At 55.8% G+C, this 25,542-nt stretch overlaps 1 protein-coding gene across 2 annotated transcripts; it reads right to left on the bottom strand.

Moving 5' to 3' along the window:
• Nucleotides 1–416: 416 nt before the first annotated feature.
• On the bottom strand, nt 417–9,305 carry CCN5 (cellular communication network factor 5). 2 transcript variants are annotated; one of them, XM_058679845.1, is made up of 5 exons: nt 9,284–9,305; nt 8,827–8,918; nt 5,380–5,596; nt 2,422–2,676; nt 417–951 (listed from the first exon to the last, which is right to left on the bottom strand). In XM_058679845.1, exons 2-5 carry the CDS (start codon nt 8,884–8,886, stop codon nt 725–727), a joined length of 759 nt encoding a protein of 252 aa, XP_058535828.1. In that variant the 5' UTR covers nt 8,887–8,918; nt 9,284–9,305; the 3' UTR covers nt 417–724. The 2 variants fall into 2 exon arrangements, with proteins under 2 accessions (XP_058535828.1, XP_058535827.1); XM_058679844.1 differs by lacking the exon at nt 9,284–9,305 and having other exon boundaries at nt 8,827–8,994.
• Between the last annotated feature and the right edge of the window lie 16,237 nt (nt 9,306–25,542).

Raw genomic sequence — 25,542 nt, forward strand, 5'->3', positions numbered from 1 at the left:
TTTCTATCTACTTCGCGGCAACACACTTATTTTTTAACATGCACAGGTGGACCATGCAAGATGATGTAAAATTTATGTGTTTGTGCGTGTGTGTGGTGGTGGGGTTCTTCCCCTTTGTGTTTCTTTAGACAATGAAGCAGGAGACACCAGCCAGAACTTGGCACTTGGCTTGGTTTATTTCAGGCTGGTCCCAGTCCCCCAGGGGGTGCCTTGTGGTGCCTTCTCCCTGCCCTGAGTCCTGTCTGCGGGAGGCAGCTTTCTCAGGCAGCACAAGCTGGCCACGCAGCATTGCGCATGGGTCTCTGAGGGTGACTTTGCGAAACTCCAGGAAGGGAAGCAGGTGCTGCAGGAGACCCTAAGTCCCATTCACCCCGCAGTGGTTCACCCCAATATACACCCCCACCAGCCAGCCAGCCCCATGCAGAGGCCTGGTCGTTAAGTTATCAGCCGCCCCATGTCTGCCCAGTGGGGAAGCTGGTTAAGGCAATCTGTCAGCTGAGAATGACCCAGAAGCCGCATGAGACCTTGGCCAGTCTTTCTGACTGAGTTAGGGGAAGGCAGCCTTGGGGCCACACTCCTTGCTGTGTCGCAGCGTCCTGATGGAACAGATGGCTTGAGACTGCTCTTGGCCTCCTGGCCCCGCATGGCAGACCCTCAGTGGACTGCTGCTGCCAGGGCCACCTGCTGGGGACAGTGAACACCTTGTCTCCTCTCCCAGCTGGCTCTAGAAAGCACTGCCCTGTGGGCTGCGGCCCCTGGTTGGAGGGCAGGGTCGCAGCAGGCAGAGGCGGTGTTGAGTCTCCAGTCGGCAGAAGCGATTCTGGTTGGACACCCGGCTGGCCACGCCCAGCCCACAGGTGGTCGAGCAGGGGCCCCAGGCTGTGCTCCATTCTGGGCATGCGACACCAGGAGGCTGGGGAGCTGCAAGGCCAGAAAGTTGGGGTCCTGGGGCTGGAGAGAGAAAACCGGGTCAGCTCTGTGAGGGCAGGGTGTCACAGCCCGATCCCTCTGCCTTCCAGCGGCCACAACAGTCCTGGTCAAGTTGTTTAACCTCCCTGGACCTCAGTTGTTTCTTCTGTACATTTCCTCAGGGTCCGGTGTTGGCATTGTGTTAATAATGGACACAAGCGCCACACACAGAGCCTAGAGCCTGCGAGGCCTCATCGTTCACTACCAGCAGGTGGCGCCCCACCTCTTGTGTTAAAAATTCCCAAACCACAGCCTGGAACACCTATCTAGCTCTTCCTCCTGCCCCTCGGTATCCTGGTGGCGGGCAAACCCATCGCCGCTCCGTCCCTATGCACAAGGTATCATACTTGTGTGGAAGTTGCACACACACACACTTCCGGATTCTTTCCATCAGCTCCGGACTCCTTGTCATACCAAAATACAAAGTGAACTGTGGAACTTGCTGTTACACTGTGCCTTTTAGAAAAAACAGTCTGCATGCTTTTCAGTATTTCCACTATTAAGGGGGATTGAGTCCTTGAGGGCAGAACCAGGGAGTGGATGGCCGTGTGAGCACGTGTTCACGAGTGCCCTCTTAAGCGCGTGCCACACACACAGGTGTCACATCCTTTGTAGGTACCACAGTACCCCCCGGGCATGCTCCTATCTGCCAGGCGTCTGTATCAGACTTCATCGCAGGTGTCTCCCTGGCCACCTGCCATGTAACCCTGCATCCTAGGCTCTGCTTGATGTGTTAGTGCTCACACCCTCCGCAGCTGGGTGCTCAGAGCATCCCCACCTGACAGTGGAGGAACTGAGTCAGAGAAGTTAAGCAACTTGGTGCATGGCAAGGCCACCTGCATGGACTTGACCCACTACACTCCCCTGCCTTCGCGTGGCTGTATCATTACAGAACCAATCTCTTCTTTCCGGTTGGCCCCCCTACTTGTTTAAACCACATTCACAGATAACGAATGTATCTTAAAACACACACACACACACACACACACACGGCCTCTCCACCCACGCCAGGTGTGATGGGATCTCCCCTAGCCAGGCTCCTCTGCCCACATCTGGGAGACATGCCCACATGCCTCGGGGTTCAGTGCTGGGTCCGTTGGAACAGCCCTTGGACTGAGCTATCTTGTTAACGGGCATGGCTGCATCTTAACCAGAGATCAGGATGGCGTGAGACACCTGCTGTTGTCAGCTGTGAGATTTTGGATGAAGCCTCTTGACCCTCCCCCTCCTGGCGCTGCCACGGAGGTTTGATTTTAGTAATTTGGGATTTGACGTTAGGTATCGGAATTGTTGCTGCTCTCAGCTTCTGAGGCTTGGAGACTCCCCCATCTCACTTGCGTCCTTAGCCATAGCTACTACCAGCCCCCTGCCACCTGGCCCCTCGCTCGGCAGCCTGCAGCCCCCCACCCCGCAGCCAGTCCTGCCCTTGACTTAAGCCAAGCCCACACTCACCTTGCGCTTGGAGGGGCTGGGTCCTCAGCCCACCTCCCTGGTTGCACACCCACTCAGGGCAGCACTTGCCAGGTACCTCCACCCGCACGGGGTGGGGACAGTCCCAGCTGGGCAGCCGGACGTCCTCGCTGCACAGTGGCACGCAGGTGAGGCCGCCATCTTCACAGCGACACAGGACCCTGCAGTGTGGCTGGAAGGTGTCCCCATCCCGGTACAGGCGGCCACCCATTTCACAGCTCCCGGCCTCCTCTCCGACTGCAGGGGGAGACCAGACCCCGTTGGTGATCCTTCCCCCAACTTGCCATGCCCCATCGCAGAGCTGGCCCAGGCCAAGCCCTTACAGCATCTGAGCCATACCCAGGGCACCAGCACAGCAGCATGCATCACCCACCCTGTGGCCAGCCTGCACTGGCACACCCCTGCTCCTGGTAGAGAGCCCAGCCCTGCTCTTTGTCAGCTGTGAACTTTAGCCCAATGAGTTCCCTTGCCTCAGTTTCCTCATCTGCAAAATGGGCATATGTGCAAGGGTGCTTATTGCATCAGGTGGTATAGATGGGATGAAAGGGCAGGAGTGATGGGACCTCCCCTAGCCAAGCCCTAGCTCCTCTGCTCTGCTCATAAACACAGCGAGGATCTACTGGGAGAAGGAAAAATGTCCGGTATGAAGGAGTGGTACATGGATTTCAAAGTTATTGCATGAAAAAAGTTCCCATGTGTTGCTCAGCTACTGCACCATGTGCACTGGCACCTGGTAACCTGCTGTGACTCACTGGCCACCTGCTGCCTTGCAGACATCCCTGCCAGGTCAGTACTTGACTGGTTGCCCATAGGACTGTGGGTGAGTGAGTGACAACTTCCGAGTGGCCACGGTGAGAGTGGCCATCTGCACCCCAGGCCCCTGGGACCATATGTCTTGCCAGCTGGTGATCTTTGTGTCATCTCCCTCTGGCCGCCCTGACAAGAATAGAGGGATGGAACATTTTTTCCTTTTAACCTTCAGCTACTTGGAAGCGACGTGCCCTTAGGCAGGCAATTTAACCTTGGCCAGCGCCAGTTTTCTCATTGGCAAGGTGGGGCAATGCCTTGGTGTAGGGGGTAAGCTGAACTGTATCTAAAGGGAGATAACTTCTACTAGCAAGGAACAGCCAATGCTAAGGTCCTGGGATGGCCATGGCCTAAGCTTGTTTTTAAGAAACATCAAGGAGGCCAGTGTAGCCAGAGAAGTGTCGTCTGGGAGACCAAGACCCCAACCTTGAACTTGCTGAGGCTTTGCACACAAATCTGTCCCTCAGAGGGCTGTAGTGGAATGAGTGAAGGTAAGGGAGGTTTGTGGCTGTTCACACCCTCCAGAGCCCCAAGAAAGTCACTGTGAAGTCAGCTGGATCCCTGTGGGGATCACCAGCCCCTAAATCCAGCTTGAATCATTAAACATTCACCATGTTGCCACACTGGGGCTTGGCAGGTGCAGGAGGGACCAGGGACCAAACACATCATTGGCTGGCAGGTGTTTGTAGTCCGACTTGCGATAAACTAAGATGAGCCCCTCACAGCCCCAACAACAGCCGTAGCTGCTCTGTGCCAGCCCTGCACAGATGCCCAGTGGGTCCTTGGCAGGGGGCCAAAGGTGCTGGAGCCAGGCTTGCCCCAGGTTTAGACCCCACTTGCCAGTCTGAGCTGGGGTGGGGAGCGGGCAGAGAAGGGGAGTTGTTTAACTCCATGTGCTTCCTTTGGCCACTGGTACCCTAGGGGTGACACTGAAACCTCCTTTGCGGGTTAGAGGATTCACTGATTCAATGCACTGATACTGGGGAAGCCTTCGGTGTGTGGCACATAGGAACTACGTGCGATGTGGAAGCCGCCAGTGCATCTACACTCGTGGCCAGGCTATCTGACTTCTCACGCTGCTGTCTTTAGACACCTTTGGGCTACAACAGCCCCTGCAAATGTCCCCGTCTCCTTGCATGCACCTGAGCGAGAACTCCCACAGCCAGGCTTTCTGTCCACAGCTCACTGGCTGCTGTCCATGATGTTGTTTGCCAAGGGTCCTGCTGTAGTTGGAGTCCTTGCCAATGATGCGTGGGTCTCTCTCTCATTTCTATGGTGATAAAAAACTGTCTACGTGACTGATTTGTTTATGAAAGTCTGTTTTCCTCTTTTGGTTTCTTTACCAGTGACTCTCCCCTGGGGATCTCTAGCAATGTCTGAGGGCAGAGCTGTCACGGCTGGTGACAGAGAGGGCTGCTGGTGACTTCCAGCCCAGGGGTTGGGATTCGGGGGTGCTACTCCTGTCCCACCATGGGGACAGCCCTGACTGTCCCTGCATGAACAAGGTTGTAAAGCTCTGCTCAGAGTATCAGGATGCCAAAGCCTAAAGGACATTGAGAGAGGTCTCACGGGCAAACCGCCAAGCCAGGCTTCAGACTAGAGCCCAGAGCCTCCCACTCAGGCAGGTGGCAGAGTGGAATGCTACTTAGACATGCTAGAACAAGGCCGCACTGTGCAACATGGAGCCTTGTGCTAATATCCTCAAACCTCAGTTTCCCCACTTGGAAAATGGTTCTGCAGCTACTGACCACATTGTGGGAAGGACTGCTTGGCTCGTGCCATGTGCTTGGCACTGTGCCTAACACTGATTTTGGCCTAAATCAGTGGTTGTACTTTCTTTCCCTCCAAAGTGTTGTCAGGGTCCTGAAGAGATGAGAATGTCTGGTTTGGAGAATCTGGAAGGGCTTCTCAGGGTGAGGTGTTTGACAGCTGGCTTTGATTTGGCCAGGCGTGGGGTTAGGCCATGCAAGCGATGGGCCTGGGGTGCTGTGGGCCACCATGTCTGTATGAAAGAGGCAGTGGACCTGAAGGGAGGGTGAGAGGAGGCAGAGTGAGCAGGGCTGAGTTCTGGGTCAGGACCCGTGGCGTGGACGGCCGTCACACACTCTCCCTCAGTCCCGCAAACCTGCTTACAGAGGCACACAGCCCCCCGGCCACCAGGGCCAGTTCCAGGCTGGCAAACCAGGCCCTGGTTGGGGTCACAGACGTGGAGGTGGTCACAGGGCTCCCCCAGCCGCCGCGCACACACTCGGCAGCAGCCACAGCCGTCTGGTACCAGGGGCACTCCCGGTGGGCATCTGGGTGGTGGCCAGGGGCAGGTGCACGGTGTCTGACACAGCTGGGTCGACACCTGGAAAAACAGAAACCTTACTCAGTGTGGGCTTTCAGGGTGGACCATGAGACCTTTACAGGGAGCCACCCCTCTGCTGGGCAGGGAGGTGTGGGGTCTTGGCCTCTGAGTCACCCTGTGGCTTGCCCTAACAGGCAGTGTGGCATTGAGCTGCTGAGTCAGGACTCCAGGCCTGAGTTCTGGTCCCACTCCTTGCCTTATCCTCAGTCTTACACTTTGCAGAATGGGACAACAGTGGGACCTAACCCAGAGACCATTTTTGAGTCAGATGCAAGCCCCTGAGCAAGTGGCCTGGCATGCAGCAAATACCCCTGCCTGCTGCACTGGTAAATATTACCACTCAGTGGAGGGCTTAGCTCCTGCATGCTGGCAGCTCCCAGAAGGGTGAAAACAGCAAACCCTGGATGACGGCGGCAGATTCCCAGCCCGAGGCCACTCCCCTGTGGAGGCAAACAGTTCCGTGGCCACAGTTTCGGTCTTTAAAACAATGCATATGTGTTGCCCAGCCCTGGTGCTCAGAAAGTCATCCAGGAGACTCGCTACCACTCAGCTCCCTGAGGCCCTCTCTGGCACTCACCAATTTAGACATCACAAAGGCAGGACCCCCTGAACTCTGACAAGGAGAGAGAGAGAGAGATTGAGAGATTGAGAGATTGAGAGAGAGAGATTGAGAGATTGAGAGATTGAGATTAGCAACAGCCAGGGCTAGGCCATGCCGAAGCCAGAAGCCCAGCACTCAGTCTAGATCTCCTGCACCCAGCCCCTTGAGCCATCACCTGCTGTCTTCTGGGATGTGAGTTAGCTGAGTGCTAGTCAGGATCCCGAGCCAAGCTAGGACTTGAACTAGAAACATCGATCGGGAAGGCAGGTGTCCAGTTGATGTCCTACGTGCCTCCAGCATGGCACCAACCCGTGACCCATCTGTCCCTACTGGGCCAGGACAAGGAAATATCTGAAGGTAGGGAACAAGTGTTAGCATCACTTAGTATAGTCCTAGTGGTCCCAATTCTAGGACCCATCTTTCCCAGGTGTTAAAGGTGGGAAAAGGGTGGAATAAGACGATTTATCTAGGGCAGGGCAGACGTGAAGTTCAGGAAGATGAAAGAACAAGATCATTTCTCGTGTGAGGCCAAAATGGACAAGGACCCTTTTGTCTCACCACAGCTCCCACCACCTGCCCGGCTTCTGCAAGCGCGCTTCCTGTTGCCTGCTGTTCCGACCATGACCAGCAGGGGTCGTGCCACAACCTGGCTGAGCAGCGCATGGGGAGGTAGCTTGGGACGAGGATTCTGATGCGTCACCTTAACAAGCCCGGGTGACCCATACAGAGCTCATGTGAGATGACACCGGCTGGACTTTGGGGGCTCTCGTGGTCTCTGGCCAGAACTGCCACTCAGCACTTCCCACCTGGAAGCAAGCCTTCCCTGGACACCCTGGGAGCTCCTCTGCCAGACGGTTTGGCAGGTCCTGGCATCCAGGAGGAGCTGAGGATGACATATTCCATGACAGCTGACAGTCACCATGTGCACACCATGTCTGGGTACCTCCGTGCACAGTCTCATCGGATTCTGCCATGTGGGGCTGCACCCCTGTGCCCATTGCATGCATGAGGATTTGAGGCCCAAAGCAGTAAACAGCCTGGAAAAGTTGGACCTGGGATCAAATCCAAGTTCGTGTGAATTCACAACCCCTACCCTACATCACTGTATCCTACCCGCCTAGTCTCTCAGGGGCTCTGATGCCAGCTTGGCTGCTGCCTCAGTTTCCCCACTAACTCAGGAGTGGTAGTGATGCATCAGGGAGGGTGTTTGGGCACAGCCAAGGAAGGAGGTACCCTCTCTGTCTCTACTCCCTTCCTGGCCCTCCAGTCCATATATTCAAGTTGTCCCCTGTGCCTTCCATCTCCCAGGAACCTTGCAGGGTTGTGTGGCAGGGGCGAAGTCTACTGGGTAAGAGATGTAACTTCGATCCCTGACTGCGCGGTGATGCTGAACACATGGCCCAGATGCCTGGGATACAGACTTGGCATACACTGGCCCCTCGGTCAGGTGCTGTAGGAAACACCTGCCCATGAGAGATGATGGGGATTAATTCAGGTCACATCAGCTACATGTTCTGCCCCTTCTGCCTCCTGCCTCGTCCCCATGGTCTGCTAGACAGACTTGGAATTCCCAGGGCATGGTGGCGGCTTTGCCCAACCACAGTGACTGAGTCCCTGGGTACCTTTGCAGGAAGCTTCCCTGGCTTCCTAGAGCTCACAGCAGCGGGAGGCTGGGGTGTCTTTTTTCTCTCATGGAGCCTCCAGCTCCATAAGCCACCACCCTGGCACCACATCCTCGCTGTTCCCCTGGAAAAAGCAGCCTCAGACTGGCAGGTTGCAGGGGCCACAGCCTCCCCTCACATGGCTTCCTAGGTCCAGGGCAAGGGTGGGGCATGGGAGTGGGGAAAAATCCTGCAGGGAGATCTTGGCTCCTGGGAGTTGGGGGAGACACCCTCACCACACCCTCACCACACACACCTCCAGGCTGGTTCCAGCCTGCCCTTCCAGCTTTGCTGTGTGGCTGTGGGCAAATGGCTTACAGTCTCTGAGCCTTGCCTGGTCAAAAACTGGGGCTAATGACTTCTTCTGGGGTAGTCTTGTTAGGCAAGGTCAATGTTACACAGTCCTTTGGTAACTGTCCGGGCACTTGCCAGGGGATTAAGCCTTCCCTCCCATCCCTCCCCCCATCTGTGCCCCACCCCCACCAGGTTCCACAGGTTCCTGTCTGAGGGACCCACAGCATTAATGCCCTCCTCAGTCCCCACTCCAGTCCTGGCTCAGCCCTATCTCCAATGCCCCGCCCCCACCATTTGGAATGAGGCTGCCCACTGTGCCATGCAGGGCTGGCCATTAAACTTCCCTATTGAAATACATCGTGTTCCAGGGTCCTGGGCACAGCCTCTTCAGTAAGTTACCCCCATCTCTGCAAAGCCTTCAGCAGCGTTACATCCATCCAGCTGCAGACTCGGCGAAGGCTCAGAGAGGACAGGGGCTAGCCTGAGGTCACACAGCAGAGCTGGCAGGAGGCAGCTGGCTGGGAGCCAGGGAGGGGCGCCTGGCTCTGACACAGGGGCTGGGCTGCAGCCACTGGGACCCTGTAGGGGTTCTCCCAGTGGGGGCGGGGGAGGGACTTTTCCACCCTTCTTCCCACCGCACTGAAGGGGCTGGGGGCATCTTAGGACCGCCTTACCTGTGAGAGCAGGCTGAGCAAGGAGAAGGCCAGCAGGTGGGGCTGGGATGTGCCCCGCATGTCACCGAGTCCCCGCGGAGCCAGCTCTGAGCCTGGGAAGCAGAACCTGCAAGTGTTTATGTTCTGGCAGCTATGAGGTCACTCCCAGGCTTGCTCACTCGTGCTCGCTCATTCTCCCGTGCTTGCTCGCTCGCTCACTCTCTCTCACACACTCACACTGGCTTTTGCATTCCTTACTCCTCTCCTCTTTCTTGGGGTCCCATTGATCTGACGGTGACACTGTGCAGACCACCAAGGACAGCCAGTGTATGTATGTGTGCGTGCAGCCCGGACCAGTGCCAGACCAGGGGCCTGGGACAGGCTTTCAGGGGCCTCTCTAGCTCCTCCCAGCACAAGAGGGCCTTAGCATGGGGCAGCTGCCATAGCTGCTGCCACCCGGCCTCAAACCTCTGCCCACCTCCACCCCCGCAGGGCTACAGCAACCGGAAACAGCCAGCAAACACCCGCTTTGTGAGCTGACCCAAGGCTTCCCAAGCCCCCGGCCCAGACTCTGGGCAGCCCTCCACCAGGCTTGCGGTTTCTGGCAGGGAGCATGGCAGCCACCCAGCAGTGGGTGTGACCCAGAGCAGCTCTTCCCTGGGCAGCCTGCATACTCTTGGCAGCAGGCACCTGCCTGCCTGCTTGTGGCCTATTCACTGATATCCTCCAGGGCACAAGCCACAGTGAGATGGACCTACTGTGCACTGGCACCTAATGAGCACTGCGGGAGGATCTGGTCAAATCAAGTTCATTGTCTTGATCCAGCCCTCACCAATGCCTTCTCCTTGAGCATGAGCTGGAAACACAACCTTGGGGCTTGACTCACAGTGGGAGACCACAGGGGAAAACCTGGTGGGCTTCCTGGGAATAGCAAGGAGAGCCCCCTGATTCAAACCAAGGGTGGGGGTGGCTTCCTGAGGCAGGGTCGTTGCAGGGAGATGAGAACGCAGAGTGCAAGGGAGGTGAGGTGTTCTCACAGGAGCTGTGGGCAATGGTGCGGGATTCAGTGTGGGATCCTCACAAAATCACACCAGCCGGGCTGTGAGGCCATCTCGAATCACGAACTCTGGCCAGGTTTCCCACATTGGTTGCAGGAACCCAAGTCCCCCAGGGGCATCAGCAGGAGGCTGGGCTGGCAGTGTGACGCAGCCAGGCCTTGAACTAGGCATTCTGGGATGCAAGATCCCAGGACAGCTCCACCGGCTAAATCATGAATGTCCATCCCAATTGGCATGTTTGATCCTTCCAGTACAGGCCACAAGTTTTTGAAAAGGGAGGCTCAGCTAGGTTAAGTAATTGTCTAAGGTCACACAGCTACACCCAGAAAAGTCCTTGCTGCACACTGGGGCTGCACGGGCAGCCTGAGGGCCATCCCCGTGCTAGGGCGCTGACCAGGTCAGCAGCTAGAAGCAAACTCTCACTCCAGGAGGCGTCCCCTTTCCCTCCCCAAACTGTGCACTCTGTCCCACAGGTACCCGCAGTTCTGACCTCCATCTGGGGGAGGGGACAGCGTTCTCCCACTCCACTCCTTGGGCTGAGCAGGAAGAGGCTGCAGCCAGCTCTGCTTCTAAGACAGGAAATCCATCTTTCTCCATGACTGAGGATGGAAGCGAGCAGGTAGCGGAGGTCCTGGGTGCCTAGTGGACAGTGCCAGCTGCTTATGGCTACTCTGGTTGCCACACTGCCTGCCTCGTTGGCCTCCCGGGGACCTAAGCATCCAGGAAACCCTGTGGGCTGTAGCCTGGAGCCCAGTTCACCCCAGTTCACCCCAGGATTAGGCACAGCCTCGCTCTGCCTGGCTGGAAGGAGAACCAAACTCAGATGCTCCTGATCAGGGGCAGGGGTTGTGCACGGCGGGATACGCCCCTCTTGGGAATCCCGCATCCCATGTCAGGGTGTCTGTGTGTTGGTCTCACTGACTCTTCTTCCCACCCAGCCTCCTGCTAAACACACATGGGGCGGCAGATGACGGCGCAAGCACTTGAGCCCCTGCCATTCATGTGGGAAGCCTGGATGGCGTTCCTGGTTCCCAGCTTCAATCTGGCCTGACCCCGGCTCTTGCAGCTATCTATGGAGTGAATCAATCCCCTCTCTCTCTCTCTCTGCCTTTCAAGTAAATAAATAAACATGTTCCAGCTTACACTTCTAATTTTTTCCTTATAACTTCAGCCTGGCTCTCCAGAACTATTTTTCAGTTTAATTGTCACAAACTATTATACCCACACATGTGCACTAGAGGGGCAGAAAGATGAGCGAGAATTCTCACCACTGCTACATTCCCCAAATGCCTATGGCAGCCACCTGGGGGTCGGAACCAGAAGTCAGGTGGCAGGGGCCCAAGCATTAGTGCCATCCCCTGCTGCTTCCCAGGGTATGCAGAAGCAGGAAGCTGGAATTGGGAGCTCATGCTTAGAATGGACCCCAGGCACTTGTGTAGGAAATGCTGGCATCTTAACTGGCATGGCAGCCACTCTGCTGAGTACCCACCCTCCGCACTGCGTATTCAGCAACAGCACTCCTGGCTCACATGTGTGTCTTTTCCCCAACCTTTCTACTAAGGTTATTTTCTGTAGGTCTCTGGGAACAACCTCCTATCAAATTAAGGAGCTTGTCCTTGCTGCTGGCTTCCCAGGCATGTGTTGAAGCTGCACATCCTAAGGAGTGTACCATGAGCTTTTCCTTGCCCTGCTGGACGGGAGTACTGATCGGTGTCTTTGGATCCGGGGCTCCCAAGACAGCCCCAAGGGCTGTTCTGATGTTGAAGTTCTTCTGGGAGAAGTGCGTTCTGACAATGATGCCATCACTGGAGTATTGCTCAATTCAATCAGTGAATTATCTAGTGTTCTTCTGTGTCCATGAGTCAAATGGGCCTGGGATCTTCCTGGGTTGTTTGTCTTATCTGGCTTTCATGATACAAGCAATGCTCACCAAATAGGCTGGATTGGGCTCTTTTTATAGTTAAAGCAACTTGTGTACAACAAAATGAACTGTTTTGTGGAAGTTCATCAGAACTTGCCCAGAAGAGCATTTCAGGCCTAGGGGATGCAGGGGTGAGGCGAGTGATGACCAATTTAGATGCTGGAGTCCTGGTCACCTGCTTAGATCTCAGCTGTTTCTTGGACCACACTTCTGGCATTTTATACCATTGTCCCGAAGTTGTTAAATATAAAAGTATAGGGGCAAACACGGTAGCATAGCAAGCTAATCTTGCACCTGTGACACTGGCATTCCATATGGGCACAGGTTCAAGTCCAGGCTGTTCCATTTCCCATCCAGCTCCCGGCTTATGGCCTGGGAAAGCAGGGAAGGATGACTCAAGTCCCTGGGACCCTGCACCCACTTGGGAGACCTGGAGGAAGCTCCTGGCTCTCAGCTTCAGACTGGCCCAACTCTCGCCAGAGTGACCATTTGGGGAATGAACAAGTGGATGGAAGATCTCTCTTTTTCTCTAGTTCTGATTTTCAAGTAAAATAAGTAAAATTTTTAAATATATCTCTAAGTGTAAAGCTATCAGAAAAGTTTTAAAATCTCTTTTACTCTCCAAATCAGTGTTCTCCTCATTTTGCTTTGTGTTTCATTGCACTTGTTTGTCATGATTAACTTTCCCAGGAGTGCATTAAATGTACTTCCTCCTGGAAATGGCTGTTGGTTCTGTCCATCTTCCGCGACCATCCCTTGCCCTCTAGTTCATGGATTTATTCCTGGAAACTTTCCTGCGACAAGCAAGCAAACCTTGTCTTGGCCCTTAGGACACAAATTTGTTTGCTGTCATTCTCCATTGATTTCACCTACATAAAGGGAGGCCCATAGCTGGCACGGGACAGATGGCCACGGCTTGTGTGGGTCTGGGTTCCTGTCCCCTAAGCACCACCCACCTGTGACTTGCACCTCTAAACGGTCCTGCCCATGCCCCTGCTGCTGCTGCTAGAATGATAGGAGCAGAGGAAAAATGGCTTTCTGGCCTCGCTGGCCACCAACATCCAGCCTTCCTCTGCCCCAAGGGCTGCTTCTCTCTGGCCTCTTCCTGCCACAGCTGCTCTAGCTTGGACAGGAGGTCAGTCAGCTCCTGGCCTTGAAGCCCCAGGTGCATGGCATGGCTCCCTCTGGGACTGCCGTGGGACTTGAACAGCCTAACCTTGGCCCCCAGCTGGTGAGGTTGAGCGTGCAGGGTCTGACAGAGTTCACTCCCACCCCCCAACCAAGAGAGGCAGAGGTGGAGCTTGTAGCTCGTGGCACCCACATGGGACTGCCTGTCCCCAGTATATGCTACCCTGAGAGCTGGGGTTTCTGGCCATGATGTGGACTTGCTTGCTGGGGGCGTGGGGGTTGTGCTGAGTGTGCAGTTGGTGAGGCACATGAGAGATGCCTGCTGGGGAGCTGGGGGAAGTCACAGCAGGACACAGGAAGAGCCTCAGAAGTGTCCCAAGGGGGGTTAGTAATGGGCCTGGCAGGCTGGGGGTGGGGCCCTGAGCATGGTCCGTTTGGTGCTGGCTGCAGACTGGCTGCATGTGTGAGTAAGTGAATCAGAAGGTTTGAGCTGTAGCCCCAACTCCGTTGCTGTGCATCCTTGGGCTAGTGCCTGGGCCTTCCTGGTCTCAGTTCCTTATTTTTAAAATGTGATAGAGACGAATTCTGTATTTTGTGTGTTTTTAAAAATTTATTTATTTATTTATTTAGAAAGAGTTACAGAGGGAGGGAGAGACACAGATCTTCCACCTGCTGTTTTACTCCTCAGATGGCGGCAACAGCCAGTGCTGGGCCAGGCCAAAGCCGGTAGCCAGAAACTTCAACTGAGTATGTTAATGTGAGTAGCAGAGGCCCAAGTACTTGGGCTAATTTCCCACTGCTTTTCTCAGGCCCCTGGCATGGAGCTGGATTAGAAGTGGAGTAGCTAGAACATGAACCAGGGCCCAAGCGGGATGCCAGCACTGCAGTTGGTGGCATTATCCACCGTACCATAATGCCAGCCCCGAACTCCCTATTTTCTAGGGTCTCTGAAGGAAGCAGTTCTGACCTGGTGGGTGAACCTTACTAATGTGCTAGAGCCCCAGAATGTCCTAAACTCTCTGACATCTAATTAATAACCGAGTTCAGGGGTCCCACAAGCTGGAAATACTGGGTTGGAAGGGGTGGTGGGGGTGGTTTTGCTCATGACCAAGGGTGGGGAGGAAGTATATAACAAGTCCTGCTCCATCATTCAGGAGACCCAAGGACCTCTCTCCCTCAGTCTGGGTCCCTGCAAGTCCGTCTGATCCGTCTACCCATCCGGCCATGTTTGTCCCTTCTTTCATCTCCTTTTAAAAACTGCATGTATTTTCCTGTTCTATGAAAGGCATAGAGGCAGCTAGGAAGCTTTCATCTCCTGGTTCACATCCCCAGTGGCCACAGCAGCCACAGCAGCCAGGGCTGGGCCAGGCCAAGGCCAGGAGCCCAGAACTCCAACCACATCCCACACGTATGTAGCAGGGACCATGCACTGAAGCCATCACCTGCTGCCTTCATGGTGTGCACTGGCAGGAAGCTGGCTCAGAAGGGAGGAGATGGAGCACGAACCAGGGGCTCTGATGTGGCCTGTGGATCCCAAACAGCATCTTAACCACCTGCCCCCGTGCGCCTTTTCATCCATCCATCCATCCTTTTATCTATTCTTCTAGTATCCATTTATGCAGCCATTCAATCAACACTGAATATAGTGGGTCATGTCCTACTATTAGAGAACAGGGGGCTGGCTTTCTGGCATAGCAGGCTGAGCCTCTGCCTGCAACACTAGCATTTTGTATGGGCACTGGTTCACATCCCAGCTGCTCTACTTCCAATCCAGCTCTTTGCTAGTGGCCTAGGAAAGCAGAAGATGGCCCAAGTAGATCCTTGTTCTTACATGAGAGGCCCAGAAGAAGCTTCTGGCTCCTGGTTTCAGATCCGCCTCGCTCTGCCTGTTGAGACCTTTAAGGGAGTAAACCAATGGATGGGAGATCTCTCCCTTTTTCTTTGTAACTCTGCCTTTCAAATTAAATAAATCATTTTTTAAAAAATAGAGAGTGGAAAAATAGGCCCTGTCCATCCTGAGCTCACAGATCAGTGGGGGAGGAGGTAGGAACATTATGAGAAGTGCCAGGTTCCGGGACCAAGGAGGTGGGACCCCCACTAGGTCTGGCAGGTGAGGGAGGGGGTGACGAGAGTATGCACTCACAGGTGGGACAGCCACAGAAGGCCAGGAAGGGGCAGGCTGGGCAGTGGTCTCTTCTCAGGGGTGGACAGCAAGCTGGGTGGCTGGGGTCTGGTGGACAGGAGTGGGCAGAAATGCAGAGGTCCCAAGTGGGGCCTGAGGACACTGTGACTCTGGTGGGAGTAGGGAGCAGGGCCTTGGGCAGCCTGGGGGCTGCAGGAGAGCTGGAAAGGTACCGGATCAGGTGTCAAACTCGGCTCCTTGTGTCCTCCTCCCCTATGGAACTTCAGGTCACTACCTTGCCTCTTGGGGCCTCAGTGTCCATCAGAGATGGGACCAGCGGCCCTCTAAGCCTTCTGGGATTTTTCTAGCCCTGGAGTCACATGTGGTTGGCTAAACGGGAAGCCCATGTGAACATCTGGCGTGCCTGAACACGGAGTTAATTGTTGCCAGGCCCCGTGTGTGTGAGGGATGGGGGGAGGGTGTTGGTCAGGGGGACTTGGTCAGAAGCCGCCCCCGGGGGCTCCCAGTCATGGGACAACAGGATGTGCTGCGGGTGAGTCACAGAGAGGCCCCAGCCCCAGCAGGGGGTGGGATGGGGGCGTTGCTGAGCCCAGTCCCTGCTTCTGGCCACCTCACAGGCCAAAGACTGACATGAAACCAGACCCAAGAAAGAAGCAAACAGCAGAGGCCCTTGGCTGGAGCCATCCCCAAATACCAGCCGAGGAGTCCTCTGCAGGTCCAGGAGTCTCCAGGGTGGATGCAGAGGCTCCAAGGCAGAAGGAATGCACCCAGGTCGAGGTTGGATTCATGCACTCCTCTCTGACTCCAGCAGTGCCACTGCCCTGCCCTGTCCTGTGGGGTGGAGGACAATGCGCAGGCCCCCTGCACTGTCCCTGTCCCTCGGATGAGGCCATGTGTCTGGTCCCAACAGCACCCCTCAGCTAGGACGCCTTGCCATTTGTCGGTGATGTCCCAGGGGACATAGGCAGACACTCCCATTCCCTCTCCCACCAGCAGAGCCAGGACTGGCATCCAGGCACCTGACCCCAGGAGTTCTTGTCATTCCTCATGTTGATTGTCACTTGAGAGTGGCCCGAGGGCATCTGGAGGTCCTGCTTACCCCAGCTGGTTCAGAGTCAGAGGAGGGACTAGGTCATAGACCCGGATCTGTCATCTTCATGCTGTGTGGCCTGGGACCAGTCATTTCACCTCTCCGGGGCTCAGCTTGGGCTGGGGTCCAGGGACCCCAGGGATGGTGATGTGCTCTGTGTTCCTTCAGCATTCAGCTGTGCCCAGGACCCTCAGCAAGAAGGGGTGGCCATGGCTGTTGAGAGTCCCCTTCTGGTTCAGGCTGCAGAAGCTACTCCTGACCCCCACGCTTGTGGCAAGGGCCCAGGAGCAGGATCCAGCTACACCCTGTCTCCCTGGCCTGTCCCTGCTGGAGATCCAGAACGTTAGAAGCCACTTGCCCTAAATCCACACCCTGGGCCAGGCAGGCACACGGGCTGGAGGGGGATGCTGGAGCAACTTCCAGCACCTGCAGAGGAAGGGGCTGTTGTCTCCAAAGGGCCCAGGATCCCTCCCCCAGCAACCACAGCAGCCCCCGGGGGAAAACACTGGGTTCCTGGAAGCGCAGCCAGGCTGAGGGGGTGGAAGTGGCCAAGGGTGTTGGAGGAGATCGCCCAGGGTCAGCCAAACCTCAGCCCTTCTTGGCCAGCAGCCCGCGGGTGACCACGTGGGCTTGGCTCGCTGTGGTGTTTACGGAAACACAGCCCCTGAGGTTGGCCCAGCTGCTTGGGGGCTGGGACCCCTGGGGCACCCCAGGCTCAAAGTGCCAGCTTGGCAGGCAGCTGGGGCCCCAAGTGCCCCCACAGCCTGCCTGGGAAGAGGACAGAAACCTGACGGGTGGTGTAGGTAGGCCTCCTAGGGCAGCTGCCTGGACTGTGAGTGGGACCATCAGGCTTGTTCTGGACACCCCTGGGAAAGCACCCCCATTGCTGGGGAGGCACGGAGCCTTGGGCTCCAGAGGTAGAAAGCCTGGGTTTAAATTCCAGCTATGTCCCTGGCTGGCTAGATAAGGGAACTTCAGAATACGTGTGTGTACAAGGTGGCATGTGAACATGCATGTATTTTCTGGCCAAAACATAATTTGAAACCCATGCATAACAGGGAGGCTTTGTGAAAAGGGCAAGTATGCACAGACACTGTCCTTTCATGTTTCTTGCCATTCGTTGTATCTCATTTCCTTCCCCAAGCTGTGACAGGCAGCAAGGTGCCCAGTGTATGCGTCTGAGGTGGCACTCATTGCCCCAGGCCTGAGCAGGTACAGACTCCTGAGGGAACCTCTCCTTAACTTTTCCATTTTAAAGATTTATTTTTTTTTTACTTGAAAGAATAAGAGACGGAGAGAAACAGAGAGAGAGATCTTCCATCTGCTGGTTCGCTCCTAAGTAGTTATAATGGCCAGAGCTGGGCTGACCTGAAGCTTGGAGCTAGGAGCCTCTTCCAGGTCTCCCACATGGGTGTAGGGGCCCAAGGCCTTGGGCCGTCCTCTGCTGCTTTCCCAAGCACATTAGCAGGGAGCTGGATCAGAAACCGAGCAGCTGGGACTCAAGCTGGTGCCCATATGAGACACCGGTCCCACAAGCAGAGGATTAGCTAACTAAGCCACCGCCCCCATCCCCAGAACCTCTTCTTAAGTGCTGTGCCCTTAGGTAGCTTATATGTTTTACCCTAGTTCCAGCCCCTACAGGATCATTGGCCCCATTTGTTGGATGTGAAAACTGAAGCTTCCTCCTGGGAGACACAGGAAGTAACTTTCTTTGATTTTGGACCCCAAGGAGCCGCCTGTTGTCCTAGGGCTGCTAGGACCCCCCCATGCAGGTCACTGACCTAGCAACTGGGGGAACTGCCTAGGGTCCCCCTCCTCTGGCTGCCAGGCCTGGGGACAGGGGCCTGTAGTGTCCTCTGTCCCCTCTCCCTCCCCACTATTCAGGAGGTTAAGGCCACTCCACGTTGACTGACACATGCCTTCCCTGAGTGAGCAGGTGCACTGCCTGGGTGGGGAGCAGCTGCCGCCAAGGGGAACAGAACGGTCACTTAGTCTTGGGCTCCCAGGCTTTTAATATGCAACGTTGCTGGGTTGGGATCTGAGACAATGGGACCCTTGCAACCACAGATGGCCAAACCTGCATGGCCTTTGAATCCAGGATCACAAGCCAGGCAGGAATCGCCATGCTCACCAGGTACCTTCTCCCATTTCTGAACACCCTGCCAACTTATGTTTCCCAGCCTGCTTTGTGGTGAGATCTAAGACCCTGTGACTGACTTCTGGCCAAGGGCATGTGAACAAGACATGATGATGGCCTGTGGGAAGCCACTGAGCAACGGGCGTGACGGAGCTCAGTGGAAATGTACACCCTCCCTAAAGCCAGCCAGGGCATTCGGAATGCTGGTGCTGGACCTGCACCTGTGACTTCATGGAGGCTCAGCTGATGGAGGTGGGAACTACTGCCCCACGGTCTCGCCAGCATCAGGACTGTGGAATGCAATGGCCAAGGGCCCTTAGGCCAGAGACTTCACCTACCCCCAAGGCCATTTACTAACCCCCACCCCATCACCACCAGGCCCCATTCTGCCTACTGCAGACCCCTCCAAGGCAGAGCTCTGGGTCTGGGGAGGCTATGAGGACTGTAGTTCAAGGCTGATTCGGATGCTCCCCTGGCTATGTGACTCTGCCCAAGGGCATCCCCTTCCCTGAGCCTGCGAACCAAGGCGCTTTCGACCCCTGTGACCCTGACATTGTTGTCTCCTTTCTGGCAATTCAGGCACTGACCCAAGGGCGCAGGGTCAGGCTGCTGCTCTGTGGAATCTGGGCTGTGCTGCCCAGAACGCCCCTGCTGGTGCCTGGAATTCCACCAGGGGTGATGGGAGGGGGTGGTGACTCAGGCCTCTGGGAAGCTACTGGCCTTGTCCCAGCGAGTCACCAAAGTAACCAGCCCTGCTGGCCTTGCCATGCCGGGAGCACTCGTGCTGGGCCTCACCAGGCTCCTGCAGGCAGTGCCCTGGAGCAAGGGAGGATGGGAGGAAAGCAGCTTGTTCGAAGCTGCACAGCCAGCCAGTGGCCGAGCCCAGGGTCCCCCTGGGATCACGAGGCTGCCCCTGACATGTGCCCGCCCAACACTTATGCAAAACAGCTAAGCCACAGAAGACCCCTAGGGGCCTGCAGGCACAGGGGCTGATGGGTTCTTTGTGTTCCATCACCACACTGGGATAACACAGCCTTAAAACAGGAGGAGGTCGGGCACTGGTACTATGGTTCAATGGGCTAATCCTCTACCTGCAAGAGGTGGTGTGCCATCTGTGCCTCAGTTTATGTCCCACTGCTCCACTTTCCATCCAGCTCCCTGCCTACAACCTGGGAAAGCAGCAGAGGATGGCCCAAGTCCTTGGGACCCTGCACCTGCATGGGAGACCCCAAGGAGGCTCCTGGCTCTTGGCTTCAGATCAGCTCAACTCCGGCTGATCCACTGGGGAATGAACCAGTGGATGAAAGATCTTTCTCTTTATTTTTCCTTCTCTTTGTAAATTTGCCTTTCTAATTAAAACAAGAACAAAACCAAAAAACTGGACAGAGTCACCACAGTGACACCCCTGTCACAGAGGCACCAACAGTGTGTTGGTCCACCCCCACGCACAAGGCCTCAGTGTGGCGCTGTCCACTTCCCAGGGACAGGGCTGGGGGAGCAACTGGGTGTCTGTGGAACGGAAAGAGGCTGGCAGATGTGCAGGGTGCAAAGGTCCTGCGGCTGGACAAGGTGACGGTGGCACAATCGCTGGAAGGTGCCCAGTGCCCCCCAAGCACACATTTCCAGATGGGAAGATGATGAGTTTCCAGGTTGGCCACCTCCATGGGGAGTATGGCCTGTCATAACCATTTCCAACACCGCTACCTCGATTCGTCCTAGTTTGGAGAAGTCAGGATGGGTGAGGCTGTGCTTGGGAACCTCAACATTCAACTTCCGGGGGGAGGCACTTAACTGCTGCCCCGGCTGACACCCCCCCATCTCACCCACAGCCTGCTCTGTCTACGTCCAGCCCAGGATAAGACCCTGGAGTCAGACACACTCAGCCAGGACCAGCAGTGGGTGCTGTGGGTCAGCCAGTTGACCTCTCTGAGTCGGTTTACTTGTCTAGGAAATGGGCACAACAGGAGAATGTAGCTCAAGGAGGGGACATTAAGAGGTGTGGAACTGCAGCCGCAGGTGTAGTGGAGGCAGGGGCAGAGGTGGCAGCCACGCAGGAGTGGGTGGGCTCCTGCCTCGTGCCAGCCAATCGCACAGCTGCAGCCATCTCAGGAGAGACCCTTGCCACCCTGCTGCCGTCCCGCCCAGCTCGCGTCAGGGCTGGGGAATGGCGGGACAAGAGCCAGATGCTGCAGAGACAGCCATCACACGCCTGCAATATTTGTCTCCCTTTTCTCCCCAGGAATCTGTTTTCAATCTCATGCTCTTTCTTTTTTCCCCCTTTGCAAAGGCCACTTGCCAAGAAGCAAGCATGTAACTGTGCGTCACCCTCAGCCCCGCCAGCCCAGGCATCCCTGGGGGACGTCTGGAACTTGGTTCCAGCCTTCACACCTTAGCAGACCCTAGACTGTCTGGCCCCCACCCCTGACCCTGCCCAGCCTGTGCCAACACTGGGCCCGCCCTGGCAGCACAGCCTCTGCAGTCTCACTAGGTCTTACATTCCAGCCTAATTATTCAAGCACTTGGAGGGTAGAGGCGGCATCATCCGGTTCTCTGCCAAGCCTGAGACTTTTCGTGACTTCATAAAGTGTTTTGAACAATATCACATCAGTGGGAGATTATGATCATTACAGTCGCATCCATTTTCCAGATGAGTAAGCAGAGGTCATGTGGCATGGTGTCGGGGACTCCCTGGTTCCTTAAGCAGCCTTGGGCCACCCTGCCAGGCTGAGCCCACAGCAGGCCTGGGCAGAGTGGGCCTTGGCATGGAGGCTGGCACAGACTGGGCAAGCACTCGGCTGGACACACAGCATCCTCTGCTGGTGGGGCCAGGCCTTTGGGGAGCCAGAGTCCCAGGGTTCCCCCAGTCCTGCCTGTGCTCCTGCTCCTTTGCTCTGTGACTTGGTCCCGGCTCCCCAGCTAGGGGCTGGCTTGGGGATCTTTGGTCAGTAGAACATGAAGGATTCTCCAGTGAACGTCCTGAGTCTTGTAGCCACTCTTCCCTCCACATCCTCTTTCTCACAGACAGTTCTGGGGCCATTTTAGAAGTCACAACATCCGGTTCGATGTGTTTGAACATTCTCAGTTCACCCAGCTCTGGCCAGCTGCGGAGAAGTGGTGGGGGCGACTCCCTCCGCTCCCTACCTCTCCCCTGCAGGGGCCCAGGACAGAGAGGGGAGAGGGAGGGTCCGCCTTCAGCTACCACCCTCCTAGCTGGCTGCCTGTTCTCATCACCCAACAGACACTTAAAACTGTCCTTTCTCTCCTGCAGTATTGCTGGGGGCTCCATGGGGATGGCCCTCGTGCAGGCCACCCTTGACTGTAGGGGCCCCCCTGCTCTGGCTTGCAACGTCTGCACCAGGCTCCCAAGAGGAGCCTTTCCTCTCTGGGCTTGGGGGAACCCACCTGCCAACACCAGCTTGTTGGTGCTATCTTTCCTCTACCTCTCTGGAAAGTCCTGCAACACAGGGCCCATCGTGGACCCCTGCCAGCTTCCCCCACCCACATCCACCTCCCACCACCTGAAAGGCGGGAGCGCCCCCTGCAGGCCAGTGCCTGAGAGCAGGTGTTCTCCCTGCAAAAGCCCTGGCCCAGCCCGGGTATCAGGTATCTTCCATCCTTTTGCCATGATCAAGACTCTAATAGGTCATCTTGTGCACACTTTATTGTGTCTGTTGTTGAGATTCGAATAGTGGGATTGCTGACTCAAAGTGTGTTTGGGCACTGCCTCCAGCAGTCCAACGCCCTGTCCTAACCCAGCTGAAGTCTGCAGCACTTTGGCTTGACGTATCTTCACAGCATGATCTCACACCTGAAGCCAGGGCCCAGCTGGTGGAACACCACCAAGAGTGGCCCCGACTTGACTTTGACCGTGGCGGCTGAGTTCTGCCCTTGCAGAAGTGGATTCGTCCAACACAGCTGCTGTGTGTGCATCTGCCGTTGTGAACTTGGTCCACACTGCTCTGTGTCGTTGTTCATTCTCATCCCAGCACAGTGCTCTGGTGTCTGAATATGCCACCGTCTACTTGCGCCTCCTGCCGTTGCTGGGTGTTTGGGTAGTTCCTGGTTTGAGGGTATTTCAAGTAGTGCGACTGTTCTAGTGCCACCTGCTAAAATGATGTGCACCAAAGAGTGGACCCATGGACTTGAACCGATCTTTGTGTTTTTCCCTGAACTTTGACATACCCTTGCATTTCCATAATGTTAAACTATCCAATACTCACATAAAAAAAAAAAAGGTAAAAAGAGGGTCAAGCACTGCAGCCTACCAGGCTAAACCTCTGCCTGCAGCACCAGCATCCCATAAGGGCACCAGTTCGAATCCTGGCTGCTCCTCTTCCAATCCAGCTCCCTGATAATGCACCAGTAGATGGAAGATCTCTGTCTCTCCTCTCTCTGTAAACTCATCTTTCAATTAAAAATGTTTTTAAAATCTTTTTTAAAAAAAGCAAAAAGAAACAGGTAGAAGACATTGTAAGAATTATCCAGTTCATTCTACCACAAACAGTATCATTTCAGCATCATCAGTATAAAAGGAGGCTGTACCGACATTGTTTTACCACACTTCATGTGACAAAATCAAATTAAGTATTTGGCACTCCCAAGCACATCTGAGGTAGGAGCAGCACTCAGCCACTGGTGAACACCTCCCACCCTGGCCTGGTGAGATGGAGCCCAGCCCAGCCCAAGCCCCTCAGGGCTGCCACGAACATCCTTCATCTTGGCCAGACTGCATTCCATGGGATTGAGATGCAGTTGAATCAGCGGCGGACGAAGAGTCCCCTCGCCAGACTGTGCTGGGGGATGTCGGGAATGTAGGACCCAGGCTTAAGGGTCTCATCAGCTTGCAAGCTGAGCACCTGCACGCATTAAAGAGCCTGGGACTTGCTTTTCTGTGCCGTGTGTGTCCCCCTGTGGGCAGAGTGGGGGCTGCTTTAACCCTCCCTGTACTGCTCCCCTGCCTTGCAGCCTGGGCCGCACCACAGCCTGGGGCTCAGTCAATGGCTGCCTCCCCAGGGGGGCGGGGCCAGCTGGGAGAGTCCTGCAGGCCAGAGCCTGAGGACAGGGCTTGTCTTTGAGGTTACACTGCCCCCTGCTGGCGAACCAGGTGAAGCAGCCGAGCAGCAGGAAGCCTGGGTTAGGGCTTTTCCAGTTCCTACTGGATGGCCCTGGGGGAGAAGTATGGCCTGTCCTGGCTCTCACTCCCCAGTCCACTCACTCCCAGAGTTGCTACAAGGACACTCACGTGATGAGGTGCGAAGGGGCTTGACCAAGAAGGCCCTGCAGCGGAACAGATGCAGGGTACCTGGCAGATGGGGAGTGCAGTGGGGGTGGCCATTCAGACAGTTCCTGCTGGCTCTTGTGCAGCCGCCACTGTCTAGCCCAGTGCCAGACCTCAGTTCTCTCTTCTGAAATGGCCACCTCGTTTTCCAGCAAGTGGCTCCAACGTGCTGCAGTGCTGGGACCCTCACGGGTCTGACCCCATCCTTAGCTGGGCCAGGGGTCTGCCTCTCCCCCCCACCCCACCCTGCATCAAGCTAGGAGCCCCCTAGACTGTTGAGCAAATCCTCAACTTCCACTGGGGTGTCTGAACTCTCCCCTGCAGGGTGCCTGTAGACACCCCGGCTTCTCCCTGAGGATCTGGGGGAGGCCCCCAGCACCCCAGAGCACCAGCTGTCACACTCAGACCCTTCTTTGGCTTGCAGGAAACCTTCTGCAGCTCCTCACTGCTGGCAAGGGAGCCCAGAACCTGGCCCCATTGTTCAAGGTCACTGCTGCTCTAAGCTTGGTCTGTTCATCTGTCTGTGAAGGGGACCCTGAGACCGCAAGAGAAGCTCTCTCTAAAATCCTTCCCTCCCTTCACATTTGAATCACACGATACTTCACTCGTGCCTGGATCCGTCATTCATTCATCCGACGCACTTTATCAAGCAAAACGTTGATTTAACATGTGTGTCACTACTTTGTCAAGAGTTAGGCACTGGCGTGGGAAGACACAGGGTCAGCGTCAGCTACAGTTGGAATGCCTTAGCTTTGCAACTCTGCATCAAACACAGCCTGTGAACGCAACGCAGGCACCTCCAGGCTGGGCGAGGGAGCAGGGGAGAGGCACCCATGGAACCATCCCAAAGAGTCCCCTATCCGGTGGGGAACCTGTGTCTGTCCAACCCCACAGCGACACCTGCTGGTGTCTGAAGCTGTTCTTGGAGGTGGTCTCTTCCTCCTCCGAACTCCAAGGATTTGACCTCTGGTTCTGCCGCCCACCAGCTGTGTGACCTTGGGAAGGGCTTCCCCACATCTGCGAATGTTCTGTGAAGAGCTGGAGGGAGCTGGGATCCTGTCGACCAGCCGCAGCTGCTGTCGGCGAGAGCCCAAGGTTTGCTCTCCTGTCCACTAGAGGGCACCAACACCCCAAACCAGACCTACCGGTTCTGCGCAGCCCGGGACCTGCCTCCTGGGCTGCAGGGATAGCGGGAAGGGCCTCCCAGACCAGCCAAGAACGTAGTTAGATGTCCTGGCTGCCTGTAGAGGGGGTCGACTGCCGCAGACCCAGGAGGGATCCCCAAACTCCAAGCTCCCAATGATGGAAAGGCACCCCCATCTCCATTCCCAAAGCCCCTATGTCTTATCCAGGCTTCTACTCACCATCCAGGACAATATGGACAAAAGAGCTGTGGTACTTGCAACCAGCATCTGACATTTCTCTTTGTGTGACCTTGGGCAGGTGCCTTGACCTCTCTGAGTTGCCCTTTTCCTTTCCTGTACAACAGGAACAGCTTCCAAAGAAACACCGCTATGCATGGGGGCCAGCTGTGCCTACCTGTGGTGCTGCCGGTCAGCTATAGTGTAATGAAATGTTTCCTCTGATGGCAACTGTCAGGAATGTATTCATTGCAACACTTCACCGCATGCCCCTCTGAGGGCAGCCCCAGGCTGAGCTTATGAGATGGACAGAAATGAAGCTAGTGGCGTGTTAGAGTTGGGGCGCTCTGCGGCATCCCCTGCCTCAGCACTGCTCTGCTCCAAGATTTCTGTGCTATTGTTAGATTGACTTCGCAGGGGCAGGAAGGGAAGGAGGATCCCTCCCTGACGTCTGTGGCCTCCATGCAAGGCCAGGGACGCAGATCTGTGCTTTATCATCGCATTTGCAGTCCTGGCGTGTGATGGATGGATGGATGGACCAACAGCAGTGAAGTCAGCCCTGGCCCCCAGCCTCCTGTGGAAGGCTGCACAGCTCCTTCTCATAGATGCTAGTGTGCTGGT

The sequence above is a fragment of the Ochotona princeps genome, chromosome 22 (assembly GCF_030435755.1).
Source record: "Ochotona princeps isolate mOchPri1 chromosome 22, mOchPri1.hap1, whole genome shotgun sequence".
In the NCBI taxonomy this organism is placed as follows: domain Eukaryota; kingdom Metazoa; phylum Chordata; class Mammalia; order Lagomorpha; family Ochotonidae; genus Ochotona; species Ochotona princeps.

Bases quoted from the DNA above. Each gene is read 5' to 3' on its own strand.
- CCN5 (XM_058679845.1), bottom strand. From the start codon at position 8,886: ATGCGGGGCACATCCCAGCCCCACCTGCTGGCCTTCTCCTTGCTCAGC. The intron at 2,677-5,379 runs GTAAGCAGGTTT...CTCCCCCTGCAG, and splicing joins CCGGGGGGCTGTGTGCCTCT to TCGGAGAGGAGGCCGGGAGC. The intron at 952-2,421 runs GTGAGTGTGGGC...TTCTCTCTCCAG, and splicing joins CCAGCCCCTCCAAGCGCAAG to CCCCAGGACCCCAACTTTCT.